This window comes from Myotis yumanensis, unplaced genomic scaffold (genome assembly GCF_028538775.1).
Source record: "Myotis yumanensis isolate MYYU_CA2020_CCGP unplaced genomic scaffold, mMyoYum1.0.hap1 SCAF_8, whole genome shotgun sequence".
NCBI lineage: Eukaryota > Metazoa > Chordata > Mammalia > Chiroptera > Vespertilionidae > Myotis > Myotis yumanensis.
Window position 1 is genome coordinate 6,854,284 of NW_027223759.1, and position 19,262 is coordinate 6,873,545.

General features: G+C 41.3%; 1 protein-coding gene across 7 annotated transcripts in view; it reads right to left on the reverse strand.

Moving 5' to 3' along the window:
- Nucleotides 1-14,450, reverse strand: part of SF3B1 (splicing factor 3b subunit 1) — a 37,765-nt gene extending 23,315 nt beyond the window's left edge. For 3 of the 7 annotated variants that reach the window (XM_070421757.1, XM_070421761.1, XM_070421762.1), the window contains exons 1-5: nucleotides 14,367-14,450; nucleotides 7,057-7,223; nucleotides 5,038-5,142; nucleotides 4,290-4,404; nucleotides 2,384-2,463 (exon numbers count right to left, since the gene is read on the reverse strand). In XM_070421757.1, the coding sequence (XP_070277858.1) occupies nucleotides 2,384-2,463; nucleotides 4,290-4,404; nucleotides 5,038-5,142; nucleotides 7,057-7,223; nucleotides 14,367-14,394 (495 nt within the window). In that variant the 5' untranslated portion in view covers nucleotides 14,395-14,450. Of the gene's footprint in view, nucleotides 1-2,383; nucleotides 4,204-4,289; nucleotides 4,405-5,037; nucleotides 5,143-7,056; nucleotides 7,224-14,366 lie in introns of those variants that run through there. The other 4 variants (XM_070421763.1, XR_011472373.1, XM_070421758.1 and 1 more) reach the window with 4 other exon arrangements.
- Between the last annotated feature and the right edge of the window lie 4,812 nt (nucleotides 14,451-19,262).

Below are 19,262 nucleotides of genomic sequence, written 5' to 3' on the forward strand. Positions count from 1 at the left end.
CAGAGATTTCATGGGCCCTTCCCCCTGCCTGTGAAAGGAAGGCAACAGGCCCTAGAATCTGTACGAGACCAGCCCAACCCCAACTCCTCATCAGCACAGACCAGGAGATTGGGTCTACGACAGAAGGCACTGCCAGGAGACCCTCGAACCACGTTGGAAGGGTCCCTACACTGTGGTGCTGACGACCCCCACCGCTCTCAAGGTAGATGGCGTAGCGACCTGGGTCCATCACACTCACGTCCGGTCAGCGGACCCATCCGTGATCCGGGAAGACTTTGTCACCAAATGGAGCGTCGATCGAGATCAACGCCACCCGCTCAAGCTCAAGCTACGGCGTGCTCGACCTGCCTGATGCTGGTAACATTGCTCGTGATCACTCCTGCTGCCGGGAGCCCCCACAATACTGTGTAATAGACTTAGATGATGCCTGCATCTTCATGGACATGGCTCCAAAGAGACAAGGACAATTTATAGGAAGGTCAAGAATAGACTTTAGTAGGATTTGGCTGCCTGAAGCGGCCATGATGCCAATATCATGTTTCATTGTATTGATATGTTATATTGACCTTTGATTCTCTTGCAGGTTTGAATGTATGTTGACTGTCCTGGAAGGGGACTGTGTGGGGTGAACCCCAAGAGTAGAGGGTGTCTGGCTGCCAAGAGGGCAGGTGCCCAACTGGGCAGGGAAGGGTGCCCATCAGGTTTTGGTCTTTGTTGAGAGACAGTTGATGGTTGGCAGCCTGTATATTGTCTTGCAGGCCTGCGTAACCATGCCCATGTCAGGGGTAGTACAAACCTCAACTGTAGAAAGCTGGGAAAGGCCTGTTTGGAATAGAAGGTCTAAGGCATGGTTATGCATAGAAAGAAAGTTTAATGCCAACAGTTACTGTTTTGTTATAACTCCATGAAAAGGAATTGGCAAGGAAAAATCAGAAAATCTTAGAGCAGATCAGTATGTTTTTCTCCTTACATAATTCCTCTGAAATATTGGCAATGCTAAATAAGTCATGGCAATACATTTCTTTGCATAGATTCAATAAGACTGGTTCCTAATAGTGGTTTTATTAATGGAAAACTTTGACTGGAGTATCATGTTTTAAAGAGCCCTGTCTGAGCTCTAAAGACTTGAAGCCAGTAAAAATGCCATGAAGAAAGCCTGGTATCCTGCTTGGAAGCCCTGAAGATGGCTGGCGCTGGAGCGTCAGGCCCATGCCCTACCATTATTGGCAGTTGGTAAGAGTAGAAGGGGAGCAGTAGGGATGCCTCTGCGTTCCTGCGGAACCCCCACACACTCTGGGCCGCAACAAGTAGGAGGGCTACTGAGATGGGCTTAAAGCCTAGAGCGTGGGCTCAGGTGGAGTTGCTACAGGTGAGGGATTCACCTAACTCAGCAGATACTGCAGGCGGGCCTGATGGCAGCTGGGTGGCGCGGCTTCCTGGCCCTACGGGGCACATTAAGATTCAACCATGAGATTCCAGCAAAGGTAGTCAGTTACCATTCTTGTTGTGTTTATGCAAACATCAGGACAGTAGATAAATTAATCTTGATTTGGCTTTTTGATAGCCATGGAGGAATTTTAAGAAGAAAAATCCTATTTCAATAGAAGTTGTTAAAGCTAAAATGGTTTCTTTCCCTTCCACCAGACCATTTGTTAAGATATGCCCAGTATGGGCCTCTAGCAACGGTGGAATAGAAAAGCAGTCCGTCTCATGATTGAGCCGGAAGTTCCAAGACAAAGGGGGGAATGAAAGGGCGAGGGCTAGGCCCTCCACCTTGCCCCAGGGTAAGGGCTAGGCCCTCCACCTTGCCCCAGGGTAAGGGCTATGCCCTCCACCTTGCCCCAGGGTAAGTGCTCCATCTTACCTTGGCCACGTGCTTGGCAAGGAGCTTCTTCCCGGAAGTCTAAGCCTCTGCTAGCCACACCCAGGAACAAGACACAGACTTGTGCCTGGCCAATCGGCAGAGCACAGTCCTTTCTCCTCCCCTTCCTCCAACTCCCCCTATATAACCCGTCTCCACACAGAGTTATCTCTCTCTGCTTCCTGTTGCTGTGTCGGCAAGGTGGGGGAGCCGAGCTAGCTCGAATAAAGACTCTTATGCTTTTGCATCGGACTGGCTGGCTCCCTGATGTGGTTTCTTGGGGATCCTGAAATCTGGGCATAACAATTACTTTGAATAAAGCACTTTTGATGTTTTTCTTGAAAAAAAAAAAAAAAAAAAACATGGGAGGTAGTAGAATTTTGGGTAAGGTTCTGTCTCAACTTTACTTTTATTAATAATACTGAATTACTTGTTCAGCAAATAAAAAGGAAATATAAGTCTCTCAATCTCAGCTTTATTTCTAGTCTTTCACAACCATTAAAATAAAGAGCAGGTTCATACCTCTTCTTTAGTCAAATGCTGCTCTCGCATTACATCCATATAAGTTCTAGCATGCATTTTAGGATCAGGGGTCTTCCCTCCTGCAGAAAAGAACAGCAACAGGACAAGAGTACAATAAATAAACGATAATTAGGTTCAACTGATTTATCTGCCCTGCTCTAATATTATGTTATTCCGTATCATTTAATTTATTTTTTGATGAAAAACTTTAATAATTATACATCTTACTTTTTATTGAGTTTGCTGATCAATTTAACCTGTTTGAACACAAACATCTACAGCAGTTTAAAACAAATATTTTAATGCATATAAAAGCAAAATGACAGCACAGTTTAGTCTTCAGAAGTGATGGGTTCCTGGGTTGCTAATCCGGAATACGTACACTTTCGTGCCTTTGTCTCCATCAGCAGTTCTGACTTCAAGCAGCAGAATAGAAGCCTAGAAAATTATCTCTTTACCATTAGTAACACTTTGGAAAGATATTTATATTCAAAACATTACCTGTTGCAAGCTGTTAAAATCCTAACTAAAAATAACTATAACTAGGTAAGTTCTTCATACAATGTTCTAAAACAGTTATAGTTTAGCAAATCTGATTTTTAAAAATATACCTATAATCTTATTCTCATGTCAGGTTACTAAAAAAGGGCTTCATGCTTGTTAAAGTTTTGTTGACCCAGAAACATTTTTATCTTTAGAAAGTATTACAAATGAAAATATATTACTTGAATATATTACTTTCTACCAGTTATTATGATGCACATAGAAGAGAAGTGGCATACAAAGAGATGTGTTAGTCTCTTGGTTCAAGTTTCAGTATTTGCTTTTCAAACTTCAAAATATCTTAAAGAAGCCCAAACAGTATATAACAAGATTCACAGAGGAACACTATGTTTTATAAAATGTGATAATTAGCTATACAGTAGTATAGCATCACAATTTAAGAAAAATAAAATAATAAAATTCTAAGACATTTCCTATGCTGAAGATCATGCCTAATTGGTAGTGTCATTCTTTCTGACACTAGCTCTGATAAGACTTCCTTTGGAATACTTTTTCACCATAATCTAGAGAGGATGTGTTGAACTGCACCCTTAAGAATGCAGACAGGACTGGCATATAGCAGTACTGCTGTAGGAAAGAAATTAAGGACAGTTAGTATGGGCCTGTGAATTCTGACATACATGTTTAAATCAATTACAATTATGCAAGTAAAAAAAGAATATCCCTACTAATTCATGCAGGCTGAAAGTCTAATTTGTAAACCTGCAGCAGAATCTCATTTTAAGAAACAGGCACCTAATTTTGATTTTGAAACTCACCCGAGGAAAGCTTCCATCAGGCTCACTATGCCCCCTGTGCTGACCTGCACACTAAAATTAGCAAAACAGACTCCAACTATTAAAAATATCAAAGCCTTTGTATACATACTTTTGTTTTAATTTTAAGTATGCTTAAAGCAAAGTAGGTGCACTTACTAAACTATATTTAGAGAAATATGAGGGGAGCTCTAATGTGAGAAAGTTTCTCAAAAGTAACAATCCTAAAATCTAGGATTTGGAATGAAAACTTTCAAGAATTTGAAAGTATTTTGACCAGAAAAACACATTTGTTCCAAGTATAGAAAGCGTACCCAAAACAAAAGTAAAAGAAAAACCTTTAACCCTTTGCGTTTCTATGGCATTGGCTCATTATTTTCTTGTCCTTCTACCTGGAAAGAAAACTTGTATTATAAAGATGAAGAATATGGCATCTTTGACTTCAACCAAATCTATACACATCTATAATAAGGGGGATTTTTAAAAAGAAAAGCAAATTCATAAGCATGCCAAAAAAAATCAAAGGGCTAAAGAGAGCTTAATACAAGCAAATTCGTGAATACTAAAGAAAAGTGGGAAAGAATTACCATCTGCAAAAGGATCAAGACGCTCTGGGGAAATTATCATGGTCCGCCTGTGCTTTTTGTATTCATCTTCCCGGTCAGCAATCTTTGGAGGTCGGTGCTCAGCAAATGGATCATACTGAAAAGAGGGATGTCCAACTTAATACCCACTTTATTAAATAACCAAACAGAATATCTTAAACAAAAAGCAGAACATTATAAAACATGTAAAATGTTTAATAAATGCCTATTAATAAAAGAGATATTGTTTAATTTTAGGGATAAGTATTAATATGAAAAAATAAGTAACACAGAAATGAAAAAAATACCCATCCGTATTTCCATAGTTCAAGTCTTCATAAAATGATTACCTTTATAAAATTTACTAAGTATTGCCCCAGCTGGTTTGGCTCAATGGATAAAGCGCCAGCCTGCAGACTAAAACAGTCCCGGGTTCGATTCCAGTCAAGGGCACATGCCTCGGTTGCAGGCTTGATTTTAGCCCTGGTTGGGGCACGGGCAGAAGACCAACCAATCAATGTGTCTCTCTGTCTCTCGCCCTCCCTTCCACTCTCTCTAAAATCCATGGAAAAATATCCTTGGGTCAGGATTTAAAAAGAAATTAATAAGTATTATTTCTAATTTTCCCAAATCAACTCTCCTCAAAACATTCTAATAAGTTGACTCTTAAAATATATGGGCTTCCATGGGAATTGAGACAGTTTTCTTTAGCTGAGTAAACTCTGGATTTAAGAAAAAAGAAAAAAGTCACCTGTTCCGTTGACTGTGGTATATCATTAAGCAATGCCACAGGGGCATGATATCCTGGTTTCTTCTGACCAAGCAAACTTGTAGATGATGAGTAGTCATCGTCATCCTGCAATAAAATGCCACCAAAAAGCCATAAACAAAATATCAGAATTTTAAAATTAGAAAAATTATACTAAGATTCAACATGAAATCTGAAGACTTACTGACAGTGTGAGGTCTAAACCCTTGTTCACAGAACTTATAAACATGTGAGATTTCAACTCAAAAAAAGTCATTAAAGAAATTAACCTTAGTTTTTACTCATTTAAAAATATTAAATAAGAAATGCTTTCTGTGGAAGCCAATTAAAATAAAGTAAGTATGAACTAGAAAAACCTGAGCATTTTGTTTTCTCAGAGAGGGCATGATGAAATTTGTTTTTCAAATTTGGAAACTGAAGTTTATTTAAAAATCTCCACTTTGTTTGTTTGTCTGTTAACATGATTTAACCACAGAAACAAGTAAAAGATAATGTTTTAAATGTACTTGTTTCCCTTGCAATAATATTTAAGCAGAAAGTGTTGTATTATTTTATTAGTGTAAGAAATACAACAGTGGGTAACTCTCAAGATCTTACCACTGATTTAAAAATGAAACAATTTCTCCTTTAGTTTCTGGAACATATAGCCACCACTCTCTCCTACCAGAAGGTATGATGGGCTTCTAGAAATTTTACCTTTGCAACTTTCTAATTTACTTTTTAAAAACTGCCAACTACAAAATAAAATGTGGCTTGAGTGTCATAAAAATAACAAGTTTGATTACCTATATCCATAAAATGTCTATTACTGAATCATACAAAAAAGGGATAGCAATTTCACCAAATTTGGATGTCTGAGATGATCTGACAAAATGTAAGCTATGGGAATACATAAAAACACTCAGATGTATTTCAAAATGAAAGTGGTCATCCTCCAGAATAACTGAAACAGGCACGCAGAATCCATTGATAATATCAGTAACAAAACAGCACTAAGCACAAGTCAGATTCAGGTCACAAGGACAGATGGCTGCTCACTATGAAGTCACTTCCCATGTGGGTTACTCTAAACAGAGCTCAGTAGTAAGGATTTACTTTATAACAATTAATGATTTGTCGGTGCTTTGCTAGATAAATAAACAATGGTTCAGAACTAACCCTTTGCGGTCGTTTGTCTACTCTCAGCCACCAAAGCTTTTTTACCGTTCCGGTCGTATGTCTGCTCTCAGCCACCACAGCAAGGAACCGTACGAATCTTAACTCTACTCATTCATGTATCAGTTCATAATTTCTCTGAAAGCTCTTAAGTGTCTAAGCGACCTTGTCACGAACCAAAACACTGCCCCGACAAATCGGAGATATCGAAACTCAATATAAACAAACGCGGTCGTTCCACACTCGCCATGCAAAACACCGTGGCGAGTCAGTCGCCTTTTGAGAGTGAAGAAATCGACAAGCTTCGGAGATGCTTCGCAGAATTTCAAATAAAGCTTTACAAATTACGTTTACCTGTAATTAGGCATTCTCGCTTGTTAAGATATTTCAAAATAATACTCCAAAATGGCAAAAAGAAAGTTACCGAAAGAAGTGTACTGCGAATCTGAAAGCAACGATGAAGAGTTTTATTTTGGCACCTTGAATACTGACTCTGACGTAGAAAGTGATAAAGTTTGTAGTGATTCTACTAGTAGTGACGTAGTTCCAAAAAAGAATTAATAAATCTTGTTTATCCTTCATAATCTTGCATGTTATGTATCACTGCTCTTTCAATGGAAATTAATTCCGACCAGTACGACACCCATGTCCAAATTTAATACGACCGCAAAGGGCTAAGAGGAAGGATTCTTTCAACAGTTTTATCCTCCAAAAGGAAGATCTCCCAATTTCCAAAATGTCTGCAGATTAAGCCAGATGACTCAAAGAGAAAATACCTTTATATTTCTTGCTCTCCACCCAAAAAAAAAATTTTAAATGCTTGACTCTTGTATACTTTGTACTTACATCTTCAAGTTCAGTTGCAGCAATTGATGTCACATACCCAGCAAATCTGCTGTCACTTCCACCATATATTTCCTGGTCATAATAACCTGTAGAATCAAGGCCCACTCCTTGAGCTTCATCAAGAGCTGCCTTCTTGCCTTGAATTTCTCGAATCTGTGCTTCGATATCTGTAAGAAAGTTAACACAGACTTTAATTTCATTTCCAAAGAGCACTCAACACAATGCATTTCCCTACTAGGTATTATTTAGGATACTCTTCTAAATATAGAAACTAGCCAAAACCGGTTTGGCTCAGTGGATAGAGCGTCAGCCTGCGGACTGAAAGGTACCAGGTTCCATTCCGGTCAAGGGCATGTACCTGGGTTGCGGGCACATCCCCAGTGGGAGATGTGCAGGAGGCAGCTGATCGATGTTTCTCTCTCATCGATGTTTCTAACTCTCTATCTCTCTCCCTTCCTCTCTGTGAAAAATCAATAAAATATATTTTTAAAAAATAAAAAAATAAGTAAATATAGAAACTAAAATAATTATACCATATAAGGGGTTAGAACTATAACTATATAAAGCATTGATTTTTAATACATTTAATGTATCTCCAAATCAATAGACAATACTCCCATACGGAACAACAAATTACTGTTACATTAAGAATGGGTTACCAACGTTTATTAAATTACCATTGAATTCTAAACCTTTCTCCAACTTAAAAAATAATACTGTCAATATTGACTAGGGACAAAGAATAACACTCAAGATTATTCTAAACTCAACACTATCAGAAATATAAAAACAGCACTAAGGAAAGTGGTCCTCAAACTTGAACGTAAAACAAATTGTCTACAGATTTTGTTAAAATGCAGTAGGCCTGGATCACACTCAACTTTCTGCATTCCTAACACGCTCCCAAGTCATGTCCTAAACAGCTAGGCTCACACTGTGAACAGTAAAATAAAGGGCAATCTAAATTCTTAAGCATGGAATTCAGAACTCTGCATAATTTGGCTGCAACCATCATCACACTAATTAGTTCATGATTAGAGTCTGAGATCTGGCCCTGGCCGGGTAGAACTTGGTTGATTGGAGCACGGTCCTTTCGGGTTCAATCCGCAGTCAGGGCACAAACAACAATCAACGAATGCAACAAATAAGTGAAGCAACAAATCAATGTTTCTTTCTCTTCCTCTCTCTCTCCCACACTCCCTCTCTCTCTAAAATCAATACACAAAAATAAAGGTTGGGAAAAAAGTGTGTATAACTATGATTTTTTTTTATATAACTATGATTTTTTTAAAAAGTCTGAGATCTGGAATCAAAACATCTGCCTTCAAAGAAAGGTTCTTTCTCTACTAATTAATACTTCATTTAAACATGTGTACCTCAGTTTCCTACAACATAAAGGTTTTTTTAAAGGATTAAATCACCCCCACTACCCCCCCCCCCCCAAGCACCATGTTTTCTATTCACAGGTCTAGTATTTAGAAGACCGACATCTGGTGAATGATGAATCAACTCTCCTCAACTGCCCCCCAAACTTCTCAATTTTTAATTTTGTCAAGAGTAGGAAAAATTAAAATACAGTGAACATTCACATACACTTCACCTGTATTCATCAACTGTGTATATATGAGATAAAGCAAATGTGTATACATATAACTTTTCTAAACCATTTAAAACTCCTAATATTTCTGCATCTATTTCCAGATCTAGGACATTCTCTTATACAAATAACCACAACAGATTTAACATGCTCAAGAAATGAGCATGTTAAACATTAATAACATTATCATCTAATATATTATCTAGCTTTATATCTCCCCAATTGTCCTAGTAACAAACATCCTTTTCCACAATTGATCCACAAGCAAGAACCAGGCATTGCACTTAGTTGTCATGTCTTTAGTGTCCTTCAAATACAGACGAGTCCTCCCAATTTTTTAGCCTTTCCTGACACCAGGTAATTTTAAATTACAAATTTAAATGTTTAAATGTTTCATTTTAATTATCTGGATAACACAGGTTGGTGGAAACAAAGTTTCTACTGCCAGTGATTTCTGTAGCCTAACTGATGCTTTCATTTTTGCCAGATCATTACCTTCAACTGAATTATACCTTAATACCAGGTACTTTAAAAAGCTAATTTATTGAATGTCAAGGGGGGGGGGGGGGGGAGACATATATAATACTCTTTGTAATACTTTAAGCAATAAAACAAAATTTTTTTTAAAAAAAGCTAATTTATTAGTTTGCAAGGATTCAAAAGGGAAAAGATTCAAATGCTCATCCCGACCCCACGCTAAGGGAGAAAACCCTCTGTAGTTCCAAAGATGGGTGCAGAGAAAATGGAATAACAGTACCTAGTCTAAGGCACAGCTGGGGCAGGCACATTTCCCTACAAGAGTGAGAACAAGTCTCAGAAACTCAAAGTAATGGAACAGGTTTACTACCGAACTAGCAGCCCCAGTTTGTACCCAAATCTCAAAATTCTTAGATCTTTTATGAAATATCTTTAACCTCAAAAGTTCCAACTCTTCTGAATCATTGTCATTTTTTTTTCTTTTCTGGCTTTACTGATCTTGTTAATTGATTAGGTAATGTAAAATCTTCTACATGTTAAGATATAGACATGCTTTTTAAAAAACTAAACGTGCTCCAATTATCTACAGAAATGTCATTATTCAACTGAAACTCCACCCCCCCCCCCCTTTTTGGAAGGGAATTCTGATCTTAGAAACATTTCAACCACCAGAAAACAAATCCTTCCCTAGAAGGTCAATATTAATTAAGTGTGAATTAATTAATAAATTTGTGAGCTAGCCCATTTGAAATCTCAATTCATTCAAAAAATTATTTCCAGCCCTGACCGGTTTGGCTCAGTGGATAGAGCGTTGGCCTGTGGAGTGAAGGGTCCCAGGTTCGATTCCAGTCAAGGGCATGTACCTTCACTGATCGATGTTTCCCTCTCATAGATGTTTCTAACTCTCTATCCCTTTCCCTTCCTCTCTGTAAAAAATCAGTAAAATATTTTTTAAAAAATATTTTTTTAATCCTCGCCCAAGGATATTTTTCCATTGATTTCTAGAGAGAGGGAAAGACAGAGAGAAACATCAATGTGAGAGAAACACACCAATTGGTTGCCTCCTGCATATGCCCCGACAGGGCCTGGGCCCAGGAGGAACCTACAACGGAGGCATGTGCCCTTGACCAGAATCAAACCCAGGACCCTTTGGTCCACAGGCTGACGCTCTATCTACTGCGAGAACCGGCCAGGGCTACTACATTACTTTTAAGTCAGAAAAATGTAATGCTAAAATTACACTTGTCTAACAAATACATCAAATTTTATCTGGCAGTTCAGTTTGACATCAAAAAATAGTACCTCAGAACTATGGGTAACATCTTATCTATTATTTGCATTTTAAACTAAGACCTAAATAAACTGAGATTAACCACCACTGGTCACACCTGATACAACCAAACTCTGTCCCTCTACTCATTTACCCTTCTGTGCCTTTTATTTCTATGCCTCAGATACTGCTAACTCCTGCTTGTAGCTTTTCCTCCTCGATGTGTTTTTATTCTTAATTTTAAACTTATATTGTTTGCAATCTTTTAATCACTGTTCATTACATGTTACAGAGCGCAGCCTTTGGAAGTTAACCATTCACTGACACTTTTTAGTCAGGTCCATAAGTGTCATCCATTCTGCACAGCCAGAAGCAATTGATGAGCAAGGATTTTTCAAATGAGACTTCTAAAAGACATCCAGAAAAATATCTCACCTCTCAGTCTTTCCCTTAAACAAAATTCCAGTAAGACAACTAACTACAATGGTAAATTATTTTACTGAAAATTACAGATATCAATTCCTAAACGATGAACTCCTGATTAACATTAATTCAATAACTAAATTCTAAAGAAAACATCCTTTTCAAAATCCTTAAGCAACTTCTCCCTTTTATTTTACTAGCAATATTCATACTGAAGTCCACAAAAGTATACAAAGCAAAATAACTATCTGAACATAGAAAAATAAAAATTTCAGAATATGCAGAAAAAATAACTATCTCAGGCATTCTGCAAGCAAAAAATTAGAGAAAAAAACTTTTCAGCTTTGTGATACCAAAAAATATTTACTCAAGGGATAGTGGCAAAACAAGCCACTGGAATTTTTGGATAATCCATTTTTCCTTTCCAAAACAAAAAAGTGTTCCCTCACTTGCCATAGTCAGCAATATCTGAAGAACTGCTGGATAGCAGGATTATGCACACTAATAACTGTCTACATTGGCACGTGCAAAAAGGTCCAAAACTTTTTATTTCATTTTAATATTTCAATACTGGAAAGCATAAGCCACACTGATCAAGGTAAGAAATAATCAAGTTGGTTAAAGAGGATGTCAAGGGCCCTGGCTGGTTTGGCTCAGGGAACAGGAGAGAGAGATAGAAACATCAATGATGAGAGAGAATCACTGATCAGCTGCCTCCTGCACACCTCCTACTGGTGATCGAGCCCACAACCCTGGGCATGTGCCTGACCGGGAATAGAACCATAACCTCCTGGTTCATAGCTCAACGCTCAACCACTGAGCCACGCTGGCCTGGCAATAAAAATATTTTTTAAAAAATTTCTTAAATGACAAGATACAACAAAGAATCGTTTTTCCCAGCAGTATTATTTAGGATAAAAAGATTATATGATCTTCTTTACTTAAATAACATGACGATGAACAACTCTAAATCAAAAATTGCCGGTTTGGCTCAGTGGATAGAGCTTCAGCTTGTGGACTGAAAGGTACCAGGTTTGATTCCGATCAAGGGAACATACCTTGGTTGCAGGCTCCTCCCTGGCCCTAGGCCCTGGTCGGGCTCCAGCAGGAAGCAACCAACCAATCCATGTTTTTCTCTCACATTAACATTTCTCTCTTTCCCTCTCTCTTCCACTCTCTGAAAATCAATGGAAAAACATCCTCGGGTGAGGATTAACAAAAACCAAAACAACACCAATAACAAAAAAAATTCAAGTCCCCCTCTCAACGACCTCAATTGCATTCAACGGCATAAGGAAGAATGTTAGTCCTTGACTTACCACAACCAATGACTTTCCTAAAACAGAAGTAATCTGGTACCTGGGAGAAGGAGGGCACTTTATTCCGTATTCAATGGAAAGCCAAAGTCAAACCTAGCTCACCATGCAAAGCCTTCCCTAATTTGATGTTAATCTTAAATTCCTTCTTCTCAGCTCAGGAGGTATCTAATCTAATATATGAGTAAGTCCCACTTCTCACTTATCTCAGCCAAATAGATGTATACAAACCTACCCAATTGTTCAAAGGTCATTTCTGTAACACTATTTTAATACTTCCAGTACAAATTAATCTCTCAGTGAATGTTGATAAAATATTCAGCACCCATGTTTACCAGATTTTGGGGATACCAAGGTACAGTTCCTGCACTCAACAATCTCAAAGTGGAAGAGAAAACCTTAACATGATAGAATATTCTAGGTAATATAATAAAGAATTATAGAGGACTATAACAGCCAGCATTAAAAAAAAAAGAACAAAACTAATTCCGTTCCAGGTTATCAAAGATGACTTAAAAAGTGAAAACAGAGATGAGCCATGAAGGACTACAAGTTCTAGCAAGAAACTAACTACCATGTGTATTTCTACTAAACATTTACCAGCCCCTTTAGACTCCACAGTGATGAACGGTGTCTTTTACACAGTGCTCAGGTGTTAAACTGAATGTTCCAATACTTTACGGCATCAGTTAATTCACATCGATAAAGCATAATCCCAAATATAGCAATTCTGGCCAATAAATTTCAATTTTCTGTAGCCCAAAGCTTTAAACTAGGTTTCAAAAATGCAGGAAAACCGATCAGAACTTTTGATTTCCTGTCCAAAAGTACCTTCTGATGAAGGTAACAATAAACAAGTACCCAAAGCCGTAAAATACCCCAAATGAACACTCCACTCCTGGATAAACAAAAACAGCAACATCTTTACGTTTTCTAATTATTTTGTAAAAGCCGCGGTTGAGAGATAGTTTAAAGAGAGAAAAATAAATGCCTCTACACACGTCTCGATGAAAGCCGTGTTTCAATCTTAAATACCCAACAAAAATATTCAAGTCCCTGCAACTCGTGGGCACGTTTCATACCCGGCAGAGCGCTGGCCTTCCGTTCCTGCGGTGACCCGACTATTCACATTTCGGTCCTCATCAGCCTGTCCCGACTCATCCCTCCTTTCCTCCCACGACCCCCTGCCAGGCTCGCAGACACGACCTCGGGCTCCAAGGTGCACCCCCAATCTCAAGCAGATGACCCCTCCAGACCACGGCCGAGTCGTCGTCTCGGTGAAACAGCCCCCGGCATCCAGTAAGCCTCCGCTCCCCAGCTGCCCAGCACCCGCCGCTTTCCGCTGAAGCACCCACTGGCCCCGGAAAGGGAGGACAACGCTTCCCCACCGGACTGCGAAACTATGGATGGCCTTCGTCTTCATCACCGCTCACGGCGACCCAGCCGGGCACCCGGAAACGGCGCGGGAAACGAAAGCGACTCTCTCGGAAGCCTCGCGTGGGATGCAAACTTGAGGCTCCAGGTCAGAAAGCCCCGGCCTCGTCCTTCCTAAAAGGCGGCCCTCCTTCCTGCCACTCCCGCACGCTCCCCTAGTGAACCCCAGCCGGGTCCCAACGTCCCCCGAGGTGCGTGTGCTCCGCCTCCCACAAAACGATCCGCTACCGCGAAAGCTTTGCGGATCGTTAAGCAACGGTGTCTTTCCCTCTTCCAACAACGAGTCTCGAAAGAAAAAAATTTTTACTTAAAGCAATCAAGAAGGGGGGGGGGGGGCAAGAAACATTTTATTCCCAAATCATTTCATACCAAAAAAAAAAAAAAATGAGGACACAGATGAGCCAAGGTTAGGAGAAACGGGCCCCGGCTTGACTAAACCCGACTCCGGGCTGCCGGGGGCGGCCGCCGGAGACCAGCCCGCTCTGCCCCCCGCCCTTCCCCGACCCCGCGCCCCGAAACTCCCCTCAGCGAGCCGTGCGAACGAGGCCCTCTGGCCCGAGAGGAGACGCCAGCCCCAAACCGCAGCCCCCAGACAGGGAACAAAGAGCCTGTCGGTTGCAAAGGCAGGACGCCATTACGTGGGCCGCGGTCTGCGCCGAGGAGACGAGCCGGGCGGCGAGCGCGGGCCCGGCCTCCACACGAGAAACCCCGGGGAGAGGCAGGAACCCGGGGAGGCACCACTCCGGCGGGCTCGGCGGCGGGGAAGGCGCGGGACTGGCGGCAGGCCGCTTACCTTCGTGAGTCTTGGCGATCTTCGCCATTTTGTCCACTCGAACACACAGGCGGAACTGGCGCTCCCAAGCCCTTCCGCTCGCCGCCGCTGCCACGGAGGAAAATAGCGGGGGCTGGCCTCTGCGCATGCGCCCCGCGGGAGCGCGCGCCGCCAAACGCCACGTGACAGAGCCGCGGCCTGGCTGGAATGAAGCGGTGCATTGTGGGTGGGGGAGGAGCCAGCGGTGGGCCGCGCCCCGGCGTTTGTTGGGGACCCGGGGCGGGACTGGCCGGAGGGCCGGTGGTGACCCCGAGTAACTGCCGTGGAGGAGCGATTCCACGAGAACAGTCAAGCACAAGGCTTGCCCTAACCGGTTTGGTTCAGTGGACAGAGCGTCGGCCTGCGGACTGAAGGGTCCCGGGTTCGATTCTGGTCAAGGGCATGTACCTTGGTTGTGGGCACATCCCCAGTAGGGGGTGTGCAGGAGGCAGCTGATCGACGTTTCTCTCTCATTGATGTTTCTAACTCTCTATCCCTCTCCCTTCCTCTCTGTAAAAAAATCAATAAAATATATTTTTAAAAGTATTAAAAAATAAAAATAAAAAGCAAGGCTTCCCGGGCGAGAGGAAGGCTCCGGCCTCCCCTCCCCTCCCCCAGGTTCCCGGGAGGCGGCTGGGGGTCAGACAGAGGCTTCCCTTAGGTGCGGCAGTGCTTGGCTGCGGGAACATTCATTCTGCCGCTGTAATTCACGGTCTTTTTGTTTTCAAGAAGTACTTACCATTTGGGTAGGAGTTTTGTTTACAACATGTTCCCAAACACTATTCAAGCGGGCAACTGTTCCTAATCCCACTTAAAATGAGAGGGTAACGCGGGCGGGGCGTGGGGGGTTACATATAAAATGTGCAAGGTCACACAGTTACTAAGTGACACAGCAGGAACTCTGCCACCTTGTACATTGTAAAGCCTTTTCACTGTATAGGTTCTTAGAAAACCACTGGTCGCCAGCACTAACGCTGATGAAATGCCTCCCAATCCTGCCTAAGAAACATAAATCCAGAGCTTCTGGGTTGGGGAAAGACGGGGCATTGGGGAGATGGGGCACTCGGAGAACATGGGAGCTCCAAGCCCTTCCCTTTCCACACACCTGGCCCCACACCCTGAGTCGGCTGTTCCTGAGTTGTATCCTTTTATAAATAAACTGGTAACTAAGGACGCACCCAGGGATGCTAGGGAAGGTGCACTAGGCCTTGACATGCACAAGGGAGATACTGTTGCATGACTCCGTGGTCTACACATACATCACAAAGACTGCATTGATACATAAATAGTTGGAATAGATCTTGCCCTGACCACCCTTCAGATTAAGCATCAGATTTCTGTTTTACAGGTTTTCCTATCTTTTGAAGATGCTTGAAAAACTGAGAGGGGCCCTAACCGGTTCGGCTCAGTGGATAGAGCGTCGGCCTGCAGACTGAAGGATCCCAGGTGAAGGGTCCAAGGTTTGATTCCGGTCAAGGGCATGTACCTTGGTTGCAGGCACATCCCCAGTAGGGGGTGTGCAGGAGGCAGCTGATCAATGTTTCTCTCTTATCGATGTTTCTAACTCTCTATCCCTCTCCCTTCCTCTCTGTAATTTTGCTTTAATGGATATCTTTGTTTGTTCTTTCCATGTAATTATTTTGTTGAGTTTTGTATCTCCAGGCAGTTTTCCCACATTTGGGTAAAATGTTTAGCAGGCTGTAAACTTAACTTGGGAAAAGAGAAAAATAAAATTTTCTTGAGTGGAAAAAAGCAATTTAAAAGTGGCAGAAATCTAACTGAATAGTGTAAGAAAGGCTAAACTTTCAGTGAGCTGAGGCTTAATGATAAAATGCTAAGGAAAATAAAAAGGTTTTTGTGTGGAGCAAGAATAATGAACTAGTTCTGTTGCTTGAGCTGGATGGTTCAATATAACAGAAGACAAAGTGAACTCACCAATCCTTTTGTTTCTTTTCTATTAAGAAAAAATAATCCACCCTAGCCGGTTTGGCTCGGTGGATAGAGCGCCAGCCTGCGGACCCTTCTTCAGGTCAAGGGCACATGCCTGGGTGTGGGCTCAGTCCAACCTGCAGGAGACAGCCAATCAATGATTCCCTCTCATCATTGATGTTTCTCTCTCTTTCTCTCCCTTCCTCTCTGAAATCAATAAAAATATAATTTAAAAAAAATCCTAAAACTAAAAGGGGAAAATATGAGTGAAAGGAAATGGGCTTAATTTAAATGAGGTGAGGTGACAATAAGAGAGTGACTGACGGCTTTAAGTGAGGGCAGGTGTCCTGGCCTAAACCAACCACATCCAGATGTCGGTAGAACTTGCTAATGTAACAAAAGCACTTTTTTTGTTAATTTTTTTCCCCCATTGATTTTTAGAGAGAGTGGAAGGGAGGGAGAGAGAGAGAAATACAGTGATTGGTTGCCTCCTGCACACAAGACTGGGCAGGGATCAAGCCTGCAATCAAGATATGTGCCCTTGACTGTAATTGAACACGAAACCCTTCAATCTGAGGGCCCACGCTCTAACCATTAAACCAAACTGACTACAGCAACAAAAGCACTTTTAAGGACATTGCAACAAAATGTACTGCTTGTGCCCTGACCGGTTTGGCTCAGTGGATAGAGCGTCGGCCTGCGGACTGAAGGGTCCCAGGTTCAATTCCGGTCAAGGGCATGTACCTTGGATTTCAGGAGAGTCCCCCTCATCTCCACAACCAGGAAGACTGTCTCACTGTGCCCGAACTGTGCCAGCAATACGGTTTATGCGGAACATCAGCTTTCCTTGTGGAGCCTGAAATCAGGGTACGTGCCAGGTAGAGGGTGCCTATGTGATCAGCTCCAAACAAAAACCCTGGGCAGAGAGTCTCGAATGTTGGCAACAGTCTCTGGTTGGCAACATGACAGAACTTGTCAGGAGAATCAAGCATGTCCTTTGTGGCTCTAGGACGTCGCTGGGGAAGGACCTGTGAAGCTTGCACCTGGCTCCCCCAGACATCCCACGTGCTCCTTTTCCCTGGACTGATTTTCCTTTGTATCCGCTCACGTAAAAAGTCATAGCTGAGTACAACCCGAGGTTGGGTCCTGTGAACCCCCATAGCAAACAACGGAGCCTCCCAGTGGGCCTGGGAACAGGAGGTGGTACCTGCTTCTTGCAGTTACTATTACTTTCTTACCTCAGTATCCTGTTTTTGTCACTGTAGTTCTCCAACCCCTGCTTCACAATGTCCTTCTATTAAATTTTCTTTTAAAATAACTGGTGTACTTTTCCTGACTGGTCCCTGACTGACAAAGCCAGCCAGTAAGGGCAAACTATCTAGTTAATCTCCTTTGCTAGTCCGATTTTTATCAGAAATTAACATCTGTAACAGCAGTAATCTATGTAACTCCGTTCCAGATTCAGACAAGGAAGGTGTTTGTTTTTCAACCAAACATTTCACAAAGGTAGTCCCTGTATGAAGTCATTGAGCATGCTAGGAAGGTTATTCTATTGCTCCAAAGTTTAGATTCTAAACAGTGAAAGATAGAAAAAAATACATATGGTTTCTATTACAAGATTTCAAGCATCCATAAAAATTAGATATAATACTATCATAAACTCTCCATTTACCCATCATCCGGTTCAATTATTATCAACAAATGATGGATTTTATTTCATTTACTTTATTCCTCCACCCACACTGGATTACTTTAGAGCAAATTGCAGACGTATTTCACCTGTAAGATCCTCAGTATGACTTTCTACTGAAGTAGAAATCTCAGTTGAATTTCCCAGTCTTGCATACTTCTTTTTATAGTCTGTTCAAAATAAAATCCAAATAATGCCCCTTCAATCTTTTAAACCTACAACAGTGCACTCTTCCTCCTCCTTCACTTGGCATTTATTTGAGGAAATCGGATCATTGGTCTCACAGAACTTCCCATGTTCTGTGTTTGGCAGACTGTATCCCCTTGGTGTCATTTAACCTGTTCTTCTATCCCCTATGTAAACTAGCACATCTAAAAGCTTGACCAGATTCAGATTCACTTATTTTGGCAAGAATACTTAATATGTAATGTTGTGTCAAATATATTTTACAGCACAGTTGGTTTGGACTAAGATACTGCTTCTCATAGGTCTGGTTGTTTAATTTACTACCGGTCTTTTCAGATTGTAGAGTCTATACGACAGACCTTTTAACTCGCAATTCATGGAAGCACTGTCATCTACTGAAACTGAACCAGAGTTTGCTAACACCTTGAAGCTTATGAAATATTATTCTTTCCTTTGCTGGGAAGTCAAATGAGTACCACACACTGCCATCTATTATAAAAATTCCTTTGCCTTTTACTTTTTTTTTTTAATTGGGAAACTATTCAATTGGGTGGCCCAATTCAATAGGTATTTTCATATGTCTGGGTAGAGGTGAATGAGCAAAAGTTTGGTGAATTTAATAAAAGGAGGCCTTATATTAAGTACATAAGCACATCATGTACTGAAAAAGGTTTAACAGGCCTTCTAGTTAACAATCATTTGAGCCGGAGCCGGTTTGGCTCAGTGGATGGAGCGTCGGCCTGCGGACTGGGGGGGTCCCGGGTTCGATTCCGGTCAGGGGCATGTACCTGGGTTGCGGACACATCTCCAGTGGGGAATGTGCAGGAGGTAGCTGATCGATGTTTCTCTCTCGTCGATGTTTCTGGCTCTCTGTCTCTCTCCTTTCCTCTCTGTGAAAAATCAATAAAATATATTTTTAAAAAAACAATCATTTGAAATAGAATTTAGTAGGAGGTAGCAGTGTAATGCCTATATTTTGTAGGCACTGGTAACCACTGTGGTTTTTGAGCAGGGAAGCTATATGATGAAAATGTGTTTTAATGGAAGACATTACTGGAAATATTTAGGATTTA